The sequence below is a fragment of the Ovis aries genome, chromosome 9 (assembly GCF_016772045.2).
Source record: "Ovis aries strain OAR_USU_Benz2616 breed Rambouillet chromosome 9, ARS-UI_Ramb_v3.0, whole genome shotgun sequence".
NCBI classification, from domain to species: Eukaryota; Metazoa; Chordata; class Mammalia; order Artiodactyla; family Bovidae; genus Ovis; species Ovis aries.
In genome coordinates, this window is record NC_056062.1 from 58,736,780 (window position 1) to 58,750,978 (window position 14,199).

The following is a 14,199-nucleotide window of genomic DNA, read 5'->3' on the forward strand; positions in this document are numbered from 1 at the left end:
GCCAAGGAAATTCCCTTGACTCTTTACAATGAAATCTTTGTCTCCTCCACTCAGCACTTGAATGTGTCCACTGAGCTTTTTATTTTGAATATTATTTAGTCATGATATTTCCATTTTTCTTCTTTGTCTCTTTTTTTCTTTTTTTGAGATTTTCTTGGCTGAAGCTTTCTGGGTGTGTGTGTGTGAGAGAGGGGGGTTTAATTACTCACTGAAGATTTTTAACATGGCCCACTTTTAAATTTTTGTCAAATAATTCTGAGATCTGTAATCTTGGTATTGGCATCTATGGATTGATCATTCCCTATTCAGTTTGAGGTCCTCCTGCTTCTTGGTTATGTGTGATTTTTCTGTTCAATCAGAACTTGGACATTTTCATTTTATGTTATGAGACACTGAAGGGAAGTGTTAGTTGCCCAGTTGTGCCTGATTCTTTGTGCCCCCATGGACTGTAGCCCACCAGGCTCCTCTGTCCATGGAATTCTCCAGGCAAGAATACTGGAGCAGGTAGCCATTCCCTTCTCCAGGGGCTTTTCCCAACCCAGGGATCAAGCCTGGATCTCCTGCATTGCAGCAGATTCTTTACCATCTGAGCCACCAGGGAATTCCATGAGACTGAATCTTTCTTACTTCAGCCTTCTGTTTTAACTGCTTTTCTTTAACACCACTCTAGCCAAGTAGAGTTAGAAATTCAGGTTCCTCACTCTGCCTAAGTTGAATGCTGGGAGATGGGGCCTCTTTGCTGTTTATCACTGATGATAAACAGCGTGATGAAAGCCCAGGCTCGCCACCAGGCTTGCTCTGACATCACCCCAGAAAGGAGGGACTGCCTCCTTGTTGGGGGTGGAAGTGCAAACTTCACACTTTTCAGGTGACATTGCAGGGGTGTGGAAGTAACCTTATTACCAACAGACAGAGATGAAGGTCTGGGCTCCTTACTTAGCCTTCTATGACCCACTGGAGATTTTGGAATACCTTATTATAGCCCAGGGCAGGGTAGAAGTTGGGCTTCTCCTTTGCTGATATGAGTGGTTGAGTTACATTTTTACTGTGATGTTAGAGTAGAGCAATTACTATCTAGAAGTTTCCATCTTGCTAGGCTGCCCTTGTCATGGTCCTTTGTCTACAGAGCACAGGCTCTTATTATCTTACTTTTTGTTGGTGCCCTTTGACATCTCCAGGTTTCAGCTTCTTCAGCTCCAAGTCTGGAATATATGAGGCAAAGAGAGCACCTAGGAAACTCACCTTCATGTCTTTCCTTGAGATCCAAGGTCCCTAGATAGTCTAACTCCTCTTCATCTTTCAAAGTCAGTCTTAATTTGCTTTGTATATAATGCTCAGGATTTTTGTTTTTTCTTAGTAGAGAAAATTGAGAAAAGTGTGTGTCTTCTCTTTTCTCAGAAGCATCCAAGAGGTACTACCTTACAAATTTTTGAGAAAAACAAATCATAGTAGATTACATGTAGTAAAGGAAAATACTGTTTTATGAAAACTTGGTTCAGTTCATGTACATAAATACAGCTGTTTGGGCACTGGTTCATGGCATGAAATCCTCTTATAGTATCATGGATAAAAATGTTTTAGTCACCATTGTAAACCACCTGTTTTCTTATCAGTCTGATACCTGAGTCCTCTAAAGCTTCACAGAACTTCTGAGTTTGTCTGCCTTTGTATTCTCCTCATGAAATAACAGTTAATGGAGGTTGTCCAAAGCCTTCCCCCACTGTCCTGATGGTGAAATGTGTAAGTTAAGCATTATCTGAATTTCTGCTGTGTTTAGTCCAGATATCATGGGTAGGAAGGGTGAATACTTGCTGTGGTTGCCACAGTTAAGTAGTCTTGGGGAAATGAGATTCTCTTAATCTGTTTTACAAAGGGAACGTCGTCTCTGTGGACACATTGAGTCAGCGTGAGTGTTCTTCACGTGGCTCAGAGGAGACGGAGTCCCGACACAGCTGCACATGGCCTAAACACCTGGCTGGGACCGACACTCACCCAGGCTCTGCTGTGACAGCCACAAGGCAGTTGTCAAGGCTACCGTCTACCGTAGGGCAGACTCCTGAGGCCAGTACAGTGTGTTTTGGGCATCTGGCCGTCCACAGTCCTTGCTGGTTTCCCCTCCTCCTCCATCAGCAGAGTGCCTTTTCTCTCTCCAGTCTCTTCTTGTTCAGAGGAAGGGGTCCATCTGTTAACTGGTCCCTTCCAGGCTGGCTAGGAATGGACATGCCCTCTTCTAATGCCTCTGAGTTACCCATTTAGAAGTATATGTTTTACTTTGTTCTTTTTGATAGTGAGCAAAGGATTTCAGACTGTATCTAAAACATGTTAAGTTTTGGCATATGTTTGTAGAACCACATTGAGCTGACCAAGGAGAGGTTTGGAAATCCTATTCTGTCTCCTCATAGTCTGACCCAGATGATAAAATCGAACGTGATTTAGTTTATCTAAATTGCCTGGGAGTGGGGGAGTGCAGAATAAGTCAGAGGTGAGGTCCCCAAAGATCCATGAGTTTGGGGCACTTTTTAATGATAAAGTGAAAGACCCTGGGATCTCCAGAACGTGGTTCTACTCTACCCTAGAACAGGGCTCACTCAGCAGACTTATTTTTGTAAAGGGCCAGCTGGCAGATGTTTTAGTCTTTGCAGGCCATATCATCTCTGGTGACTTCCCTATGACTCAGACAGTAAAAAATCCACCTGTAGTGCAGGAGACCCAGGTTCAATTCCTGGGTCAGGAAGATCCCCCTGGAGAAGGGAATGACAGCCCACCCCAGTATTCTTGCCTGGAAAATCCCAGAGACAGAGGAACCTAGCAGGCTACAGTCCATGGGGTTGCAAAGAATCGGACAACTGAGCGACTAAGCATGCATGCCTGGTCTTTGTTACCACTACTCACTTTTGCCATTATAGCACAAAAGTGGTCATAGATAATATACAAATAATTAAGGATGGCTGTGTTTCAGTAAAACTTGATGAACACTGACATTTGAATTCCATATATTCTTTTCAGGTCACAAAATAGTCCTTTAGGTTATTTTTTTTTCTCCCAACCATTAAAAAATGTAAAAATTATTCTCAGATCACAAGGAATATGAAAACAGGTGGCAGACTGGATTTGGCCTGTGGGCTGGAATTTGCTGACCCCTGCCCTAGGGGATGTCCACTGGACAGGTTCCTTTGCCCAAATAGCCACTGTGCTCTGTATCCACTAGCTTAGCCCAAACTTCTTTCCTGAGACATCGCTATATTCTCATGTTAAAACGTTAGTGACCTGACTCCCAGGAACACATTCATTCATACAGAAGTTCTTATGAATATTGTGGATACCAGAGTCCCACGTTTGAGTAAGAATTTTGCCTCAGGTCTCCACAGTGGAAGACCTGGATTTATCTACTTCTGATGATAATTTTCTTCATAACAATATGAACAGTGTATTCTTAATGTACACCTTCCTTGCTAAGGTATTATTATACTTAGGCAGCTTTCTAAGTCAATGGGAGTTATGCAACCCAAACTGGAATCGTTTGCTAGGATTTCAGTGTTCTTTTTTTTTTTTTTCCTCCTTAAGGAAGAGCTAAGCAACCATATGTAACTAGTTAAAATGGAATCATGTGTCAGTTTGGAATGGATCATCTGATAGTTAGAGGATACTTGATTCAAAGTGACTTAACAAGAAGGGATTATTTCTCTGTCAGAGCACCAAGTCTGGAGGGAGGCAACTATGAAAATAGTTGGGTAGCCCTATGGTGGCAGAGCCAATGTGGCCACTAGCCTCTTGACTTTCACTTACGTTTGGAGCCCTGCTGTCATGGAAGCTCTGTAGCACCTCTAGAGAACACATCAGCATTCAAGACAGAGGGAGGGAAAGGAGGATGGTATCCACATCTGTTCTCTTTTGTCAGTTCCAGGACTGTCTCTTTACCCATCAAATGCCTGCTTAGGTCCTGTAGGTAGGAATCTGTTACCAGCCACTTGTAGCTGCAAGGGAAGCTGGGAAATTGAGTTTTGACTTTAAGCCATGTTGTGGGAGATGGCCACGGAGGAGAGCACTGGGAATGTTTAGCCAACTGGAAGTGTCTGCTACAGAGAGCAAGCAGCTTTTTGTGATGCCTGGGTGACTTCTAGAGGGTAGAGTTCTGCTGAGTTTGAATCCGAAATATAATGCATGAGGCACTTCCCTTAATTAAACAGGTACTTGGAGAGTGTCTAGTATGTGTTTATTATACATGAGAGGTATGAAACAAGGGCCATGTCCTCCAAGAACTTTAGCTAATAGCAAGAAATAGACATGAAATTGTAAACAGTCTATCTCAATTTTAATAGCTCAGGCTGAGGATTGGAGTATATTAATATTTGTGTCATAAGGTCATGTGTTCATTTAGCAACATTTATGAGGTGCCAAACATGTCAACTGTTTAGTTTGCAGGTATGCAGATGAATAATGCAGTTTCTGTTCTGCACAAAGCAGTCAAGCAAAACAGCAGGTTTGGGAGCTCTAGGGTTCTGTAATTTTCCATAGCTTGAGTTATCCAGTTATGTTGGAAGAACTTTTATTTGCTCTTTTTTGTTGTGTTTTTGTTTTTAAAGTTTTTTTTTTTTTAATGGGATTGTAGTTGCTTTACAATGTTCTACTATACAGTGAAGTGAATCAGCTATAGGTATACCTATATCCCCTCCCTCCTGGACCTCTCACCCCACCATCCCACCCATCTAGATCATCACAGAGCACCGAGCTGAGCTCCCTGTGGTATATAGCAGTTTCTCACTAGCTAGCTGTTTTACACATGATAATGTATACATGTCAATCCCAATCTTCCTTTGAAAAATAAAGATGTAAACTACTCAGCAGAAGGGAATGACAGTCAGTAGGATTAGATCAGCATCTTTTCCATCATACCTCTGCCTATTCTGTAAGCATCTTATTGAATCAATCTTATTGTTTTAGGGTAACTGTACAGTAGTCAGGTGGCTGGGCACTGGGTTTGTAAAACTCAGTAAGAAGTCCCTTGCTTCATGGGGCTTCTAGTTATAGGGTAAGCAGACATGTTAATAAACACTTGGAATGCACGGTGTATACTCACACAAGATCTAATAAGAAAAAGATGTATTGTCAACATTGCTTAGAAAGATATTAATGAATGCAAAGTCAATTAAGGCTTCACAGGGAAAAGAAGAAAGAGCATTTAGTATTTAAGGAAAGGGAAGAGTATATTATGGGAAAAGATCAATTCTGGCAAAGCAGAGAAGCATAAGACATCTCGAGAGTTCCAAGCAGCATCTATGAGTTGGTACAAACGTAGGTGCAGAAGCCAGAGCAGCACCACTGACAGTGTTTGCACAGCATCTCTCTTCTCAGTGATGCTGGGAATAAAGGACCATTCAACTTGAATGAGTTGTAAGGAGACAAGGGAGAGTGTCACATGGGTGGGAATTAAAAGGACTGGGCAGCTGTGTAACTCCTTGACAAATAGATCCACTTGTTCTTAAAAATGAGTGTCGGGAGGCCAGCACGTCCCTCGGCTCCTCTTGAATCATCTCAAGATGAAATGAAGCCTGGCGCTTAGGCAGAGTTTGTTACTGTGACCGAAGTCCCATTGGAATGGGATCCCTCAGAGGTCAGGATCAGGATGGCCCAGGCTCACTTCCAGCGAGTGAAGCATGTCTTCTGCTGGTCAGGCTGGGGTCCTTTCTGGAGACCGTGCCCCTTTCAGGAACATTTGAAAGAAATTGGCTATCACTGAGCTATTGTGTCTATTTTTTTTTTTTTTTTTTTTTGAAAAAGAAACATACCTGAAAAGCACAAGTAGATGATTGAAAGAAGACTAAAAATATTTTTGGAACTTTCTGCTTTGGGAGGTGATAGGGAGGTGAAAGTAGAGGTAGTACATTTTGGTTTTAAAATTTTACTGTAGAAATAACAAAATTGGTTACCGTAACCATTGTTGAGTGTGAGTCAATGGCATTAGATATGTTTATACCGTTGTGCAACCATCACCACTGTCTATCTCCAGAACTTTCTCATCAACCCAAGCTGAAATTTCATACTAAGCAATAAATCCCAGTCCCCTCTCCTCCAGCCTCTGGTAACCACTGTTGCACTTTGTCTCTCTGAATGAAATAGACTCACACAATACTTGTCCTTTTGTGACTGGCTTCTTTCACTTCACATAATGTTTTCAAGTTTCACCCTTATTGTAGCATGTATCAGAATTTCATTCCTTTTTTTTTTTTTAAAAAAAAAAACCATCTATACAAAATTTATTTTGAAAATCAAAGTTTATTAATGACATGATGTGGCACATATATATCACATTATGTTTGTCCATTCATCCATCAACGGACACCTGGGTTCTTTCCACCTTTTGGCTATTATGAATACTGCTCTAAACACGGATAGACAAATACCTATTCAAATCCCTACTTTCGTTGGGATTGCTGGATCAAATAGTATTTTGTATTTTAATTTTTTATTTTTGAAGAATCATCATAGTGTTCCGCACAAACTGTCCCATTTTACGTTAACACCAGCAACACACGAGGGTTTCCATTTCTGAGGGAGTGGATTTTTGCATGTGAAAAAGAGATGATGCCTTCAAATTGGCATCTCAAAACAATGCTAAAACTTGGGTATTTGCATGAAGAATTTTCTCTAGCTTTTTAAAGATTTTTCCTTTCTTGGGTGTGGACCATTTTTAAAGTCTTTATTGAATTTGTTACAATATTGCTTTTGTTTTATGTTTTGGGTTTTTGGCCTCAAGGCATGTGGGATTTTATCTCCCCCACTAGGGATCAAAGCCACAGCCCTTGCTTTAGAAGACAAAACCTTAACCACTGGACTGCCAGAGAAGTCCCTTCTCTAGCTTTTTAAAAGAGCAACATCTGTAAAAATCTGGTCTTTAACTCATGTTAAGAGCTCACTGTTAGCAACTGTAAAGCTGCAGTGGCAGCGCTTCAGGTAAAGACTGCAAGCCTCCTGCAGTATTAATACAATAATTAAAAATCCGCAAACCACAAGACTTTGAGGTTAGGGAGATCCAGGAAACAGTAAGGTCTCAAAGCTGACCTGTGAGCAACTGAGCCCATTAATCTGAGTAAAGAACTTTAGTGAAAACAAGAAAGGGTCATAATGAAAACAGAAAAGAGAAAGCAAATGGGGGCACCTTTTACATGATGAACAAAGAGATGGAGGTCACGGCATACAAGAGGCCATTTGAAAGTGGCTTGATTTGTAAATATTAGGGACATGAAATTTCAGGGAAAAGAAAACAAAGCCTGTCAGGAACAGTTTTAAATAAATATACCCAAGCACAGAAACATAAATCGGCTACTGGATTTATAAGTGAAGAGGGAACAGTTATGAAGGATTAAAATGTGTATGAAGAAGGCAACATGCATAGAAAGTCAAAATGCCATATCCCACTTCATGTCTATAGAGATCTTACATTCTGTACACTCAGTATTTACTAGCAGAGAAGAGAGGCATTTTGATGTAAGGCGTGTTTGTGTAAAGATAGACGATTGCTGGTTCATTCGGCAGCTGAACAGATGTTTCTCCACTGCCTGTTATGTGCCAGATTCTGGACTGGGCAGTGAAGATAGAGCTGGCAGTTTTCAGCAATGAGACAGATCAATTAGACAGACATCCCCAGACAGGGAGGAGATGAAGCCCACGATGCCAGAGCTCATAGAAGACTTTGTGAAGACATTGGAACAGACACGTGAGCTGAATAGGAGTTCGTGCCCCAAAGAAGGAAGTAGGATTTGGGCGGAGTAGAACCTCTTTCTAGGAGGAGGGACCAACGTGAGCAAGAGTGAGGGAAGTATGACAGTCTGAGAGGGGAGGTGATAGCAGAGGAGGACGGGAGATACTGGAAGCTCCCAACAGCTCAGTGATATTTCTCAGGATGTGAATTTCAAGGCAGGAAACAACTGGGAATCATGCTTGAGTATGAACAAAGATACACATTTTTTTTTCTTTTCTCATTAGCTTGAGTATGAACAAAGATACACATTTTTTTTTCTTTTCTCATTAATGTCTAAATCCCCCATCTCCCTACACAAGCTCACCTCTTTTTAATAATCACAGTTTTAGTATATTTAATTGAAAATTCATTGTAAGTAGGCTGATCTTTAGAGATGGAGAAGCTGATTGTTATTAACAGTAATTAGCCTCATGCTTTCATAGGTTGCGTTCTTTTTATTCGACTGCCTGAACTGGGTATTGTGCTTGGTTCTCCAGCATCCATTCCACCCCTCCTTGTTGAGTAACAGCGATATGGTTTGGGGACTTGACCTTAGGTGGTTTAAGGGTAATCCTGCCTCCACTACCAGTGTTTTAGTTCACTATTGGATGTGTGTGATTCACTTTGGACCAATGAGAAAAACCCAAGTTTGGAGGAGGATTGAGGGAGGAAAACTATGGTCAGCCAAGCTGTCTCTATTGCTAGATGTGAACTAGAATCTTATAGCTGTAGTGCCATGGGGGACCCAGGCTTAAGGTGATGTTATGGATGGTAGAATGGAGAAGTGAAAAGGGTCTTGATGGCCCTATTGAACTGGGAAATCAGCTAACACAGAACTTTTCCCATTACTGGACTTCCTCTCCTGAAAGTTAATGATTTTCTTCACTGCTTAATCTATTTTGGGTTTGTTCATCTGAAACTTGAAATCATCTGCAACCTAAATGATACATGATCTTTGTGACCTTCAGCAGACACTGTGTGACTTTTTATGATTATAACCCTTTGAGCCTCATTTCCCTTGTCTGTGAAATGAATATAATTATGTATCAGGGTTTTTCATGAAAATTATTTGAGATCCATCACAAAACCCGAGGGAAGAGGCATGAACTAATACATGAGCGCCTACAATGCACCGTGAAATAGGCTGGGCCTTGTTTTAGAAGACTTAAAAGACTAGAAAAGAATTTCAGATAATTTTTTAGATAAAATGGTATAAATAGGGCTTCCCTGGTGGCTCAGTGGTAAAGAAGCTGCCTGTCAATGCAGGAGACACAGGTTCAATCCCTGATCCTGGAAGATCCCACATGCAGCAGAGCAACTAAGCCCGTGAGCCACAGCTATTGAGCCTGTACTCCAGAGCGCAGGAGCGGCAGCTACTGAGATGTGTGCCGTAGCTGCTGAAGGCTGCATGCCCATGCTCCGCAACAAGAGAATCCACTGCGGGGAGAAGCCCGTGCACCGCAACTGGAGAGTAGCCCCCACTCACTGCAGCTAGAAAAAGCCTATGCAGCAAGGAAGACCCAGCACAGCCAAACAAAGAAATAAGATTATAAAGTGGTATAAATAAGGTCACATGCATAGGGACCATTGTACGGTGAGTTTTTTAAGATTCGTGCAATGTTTCTTGAATACTTGTCATTCCAGGCAGGTGATCTAATGTGGGGTGGGGGAGGGGGAGAATGAGGGAGGGGATTAAGGAAAGGTGTGTCTGAAGAGTTGGTATTTAAGCCAAAACCTGACTGCTGAGTATCAGTTAGCTGAAGAATGGGGAAAAACTGTTCAGACAAAGAAACATAATATGCAAAGTCCAGAAGGCATGGAGTGTTCAAGGAAGAGACAAGGAAGTGGGTGGTACAGGTGGAGTGGACCAGGGATACTGTAGTGGGTGAGGAAATTGGAGAGGTAGAAAGAAACAGATAATGTCATAGCCTTGTTGCCCACGTTAAAGACTTTTGAATGCTCTGGGTGTACAATGAAGCCATTAGAAAGTTTGCGTGTTTGTTTAACTTTTTTATATACACAGAAGTAGAAGTAGTGAAATAAATCCCCATGAATCTATCAGTTAGCTTCAAGGATTATCAATGCATGGCCAGTATCATCTATCTTATTCTCTTGTCCCCTCTACATTTTTTATACAGGAGATCTTTGATTATTTTAAATAAAGCATTGTGTACATGTCAACCCCAAACTCCCTAACTATCCCTCCCAACCCAGGAACCATAAGTTTGTTCCCTAAGCCAGTGAGTCTCTGTTTCATAGCAGAAGAGTCTTGTGAACTGACGTATACATTTTTTAATGAGATTGTGGGCATCCAGGGAGGAGGAGCAGTGGGGCGGTCAGTCTAGGTGAGACAGGTGGGTCACGTGGACCAGAGTCATGGCAGTGGAGATGGGGTGAGGGAGGTGGATGGGAGCATCATCTTGAGTGCAGCACTCACTGGCCCTGGTAAAAGATGGAAGTGATGTACTGACTTACAGGGAGAGTGGTATCAAGGAGGACTCTTGAGCTTCTCTGTAGTGACTGGAGAAGGGGAATATTTGGGGGTAGAAAAATCAAGGTTCAGTGTGAACATGTTAAATGTGAGATCTCTGATATACTGACATTGGGATGAGTGACAGTCTTACTTACGTCTGAAGCTTGTAAGAGAGGTCTTTCTGGGCTGTATGCGACAGGGCCATTGCTGGTTCAGTGGTGGAATTCTCACCTCCCACGTGGGAGACCGGGTTCAGTTCCCAGCACATGCATCATGCTCACCTTTGTTTTATATGTAAAAGAGATGACCAGTGCAAGTTTGATGCATGAAGCAGGGCACTCAAAGCTCGTGCTCTGGGATAACCCAGAGGGATACGGTGGGGAGGGTGGTGGGAGGGGGACACAGGGGGAGGGGAACACCTGTAACCTGTTGCCAATTCATGTTGATAGATGGCAAAACCATCACAAAATTGTAAAGTAGTTATCCTCCAATTAGAATAAATTAAAAAGCAAGTACACACCTGTCAGGAGAAAAAAAAAGAGGTCTCTCTGGGCTGGATGTAAGATTTGAGTGTCATGGGCAGATTGATTGTATCAGAAATGATGGGAAGGGATGGGACTTGTTAAGGGAAAAGTGAGAGCTAGGAACAAAATACCTGCTTGACTTTTTACTATTTGCTCAATACATATTTGTTGAATACTGAGTGGATGCTCAAAGAATAGGGAAGATTCAGAAGCTGGAAGGAATGAATGAACAGTGTTCCAGATGGAAGCATAGATACACACTAAACTGCAGGGGTTGAAATAACTGCATGTGTGGGAGGCAGTGCCTAAGTTGCCTGATTTGGTATTATCATCTGTAACATGAGGATTAGTCACTTGCTCAAGGTCAAACTTCTTGAAACTGATGCTTCCTGCATTTGTGCTGCCGTCTTTCTGACTTCCGAGCTTGGGATTTGCTATCATACCGTGGTCCCTCTTCCCCAGATTATTTCCTATAGTTATGGTTCCACCCCTCAACTTGGAAATGTCTTGTTTCTTCCCATGTCGACCAAATGAAGTATTGTCTTTCATGGACACCTTCTTTATAGGATCTGTTTTCTGAGTTAGATTTCTTTCCTCTTTCCTAGCTCTCCACTGCGGTTTGAATCCACGGGGTATTGATCACCCTGCCCATGGTGAAAGTATTAAACTACAAATTGAAGGTGAAGGTGTTGAGTCTCAATCCATTAAAAATAAAACTTTCCAGAAGGTGCTTGACCAAAAAGGAACCCCCAAGCGACTGCAGACAGAAGCCGAGACAACTAAGGTAGGTGATACTCCAATAAGGTAAAGAGATTCTGAAGCTGTAGCTTCTGTATTTTGTGGTCCAGCCCCAGGGGAGAACTGACAGTACTTTCATTAATTATTGTTGGTGATTCAAAAAACACTGCTCCTCGATTGCAAGTAATAAGAAATGAAAATAGTGACTTCCTCACCTTTAGAGTGAAATCAAAGCACATTTGTGGTCAGTCTTAGAGCATGAGGCTCTGAGGATGGTATAGGATGAGCTATAGGGATGAGTGCCTGGACTTAACAATCTGTTTACCAGGCTTAATTGATCATTTGCTAATATTGGACAAGTCATATGACTTTCCAAGCCCCAGATTCTTCGCCTATAGAATGGGTACCAGAAACGCTATCCTCTCCGTCAGGTTGAATACTGTATATGTACAAGTATTTTGTAAAAGGCTCAGTTGGCTGCATGAGTATGAGGGGATTTTGCTGACCATCACAGTAACAAGTGATATTTTATTAAATATATACATGTATTCCAGGTACTGTTGGAAGAACTTTGACATACTGGCTTATTAGGTTTCTGTAACAATTCTATCACGTAGACAGTAGTAAACAGGACCCTGGTTAAAGATATAATTGCTCAATTTTGTTGCAGTGTTCTTCAGTCTTTCAGTCTTTAATATAGATGTAAACTGGGAGTTTAAAGAATAGATGATTATTTAGTAAGAGCAGCCTCTTTCAAAGGTTCTCCATCATGGAACTGGCACTGTATGGATTTTTGTCTGAAACCAGTGAAGATGCTTCTGTTGGGGGTGTATGTTAGTTTGCCCCTTGGAAATTGAGAGAACTCATCTTGCTATGGTATTTTCTTCCAAGAGATTTCCTTTCAAATGCTTGTTGAGGGGATGAATATATGCGTGCCTTGGAAAGCAGATGTTGCAGTCCCCCAAGAAAAGCCTCAAGTAGAAAGGTTGCTTGGCTGTTATACAATAATTCCCTCCCACTCCCGTAAAAAAAAAAAAGAAAAGAAAAAAGCCTTCCAAGATCAGATGTGAATTTTTCTACCTTGTCTGTACTTTTGGATAATTACCAATTACTTTAGTGCGGATAATTAAAAACTGATGACAAAAGAGTGTGTGTGTATCTGTGTTGTAGGGAGTGGGGAACAATTAGCAAGGGAGATATTGCAGAGATTTTGCACATTTTAGCTGAGAGAAATTACAACTCATAGAAAACTCGTTGGTTATTGTTACGTGAGAGGAGCTGGGAATAAGTAAGCCCTATTTTGACATTAAATCTGGTCAGCCAGTGGTTGGTTCCATCTTGAAAGAGTGAGAAAAAAATGTCTTAAAGGTCTTCTTTAACTAGGAAGATAAATGGTTTATTTGAGTAGGATCTTTTCAGAGATGCATAAAATATTAAACATTACAGTGGAGGAAAAGAAAACAAATTAATTGACAATTGCCTGATTTTAATTCAACTTTAGTTTAATTAATTTAATTCAACTTTTCCAGATTCTCTTTTATTTGCAGAACAGATTCGGTGATATAAGAAGTTGGATTCAAACCTGATAGGATTTGATAACTTCTGAATTATCTGGAATGTGTGATGTGGTAGTAAAACCAGTTTTCATGTCAGTGCTTTTTGCCTCTAGTTCACTTTACATTTGCTTTGCTGAAAACCTACTTCACTGAGAATGCAGTCATCTATAATGAACCTTTCCTCAGGTTTAGACTCGAGTTGCAAGGCAGATTCGTCGGAGTTTTTCCAGGTTGTCTATAGTGAAACCCCCAAACTGAATTGAAAGGGAATTCTGAATGTCTTCACAATGACATGTTTAGGAGTGACCGACTAGGAGCTCTTGTTACAAAGTATTTATTTTTTCATGGAGGACTTGATGACAGTGGTGGTTGCTGGGGAGCAGGGGCAAAAATAAAAATAAGGATTACTGCAGACCGGCAGTGTCACATACCCCAGAGATTCTGTACCACCGACAGTGTGAACATGTTCTGTGCATGTATGGACACACTGAGATATGCCTTTCGGTTGCACTCCAAGGGTTATTGGAGTTGTGAGTCATCTTTTTCCTTAGGTAAATAATTGAATCTCTGGTAACTTGACCTACTCTACACTTACCTTAAAAAACCTCTAGCTACAGATGCATCATGTAAAGCCACTCAGAAATGCAAATCAGTACAGATTTTCTGGAGGACAGAGTTACCAAAATTTTCAGTGAGTGTAAGTTTTGAGCCAGTAATGTCCTCTCTAGGAACTTGTCCTAAGGAAATAATTACCTAGATGTGCAAAGATGGCTGCAGGAGAATATTCACTCTAGCGATGTCTATAATATGAAAATAATGTTCATTCATAAAACTTTGGCCAAAGAGATTGTATATTCATGGAATTGAACAGAATTCTGTCTTTTTAAGGGTGGCGGAGACCTATGTATATTTACCTTAGTTTGTTCAGAGTGCTATTATACACCTTAAACTGGGTGGCTTATAATATTATTCAGCTGTATAAAAGAACGAAGTGGAATCATTTGTAGAGATGTGGATGGACCTAGAGACCGTCACACAGAGTGAAGTCAGTCAGAAAGAGGAAAACAATTATTGTATATTAACACATACATGTGGAATCTAGAAAAATACTATAGAGGCCTTATTTGCAAGGCAGAAATAGAGACAGACGTAGAGAACAAACGTATGGCC

General features: G+C 41.2%; 1 protein-coding gene across 13 annotated transcripts in view; it reads left to right on the forward strand.

The window, feature by feature from the left end:
• SAMD12 (sterile alpha motif domain containing 12) overlaps window positions 1–14,199 on the forward strand; it is a 455,621-nt gene that overhangs the window by 39,179 nt on the left and 402,243 nt on the right. For all 13 annotated transcript variants that reach the window (XM_042254362.2, XM_042254363.2, XM_042254366.2 and 10 more), the window contains one exon: window positions 11,341–11,519. In XM_042254362.2, coding sequence (XP_042110296.1) covers window positions 11,341–11,519 — 179 coding nt within the window. The remainder of the gene's footprint in view (window positions 1–11,340; window positions 11,520–14,199) is intronic.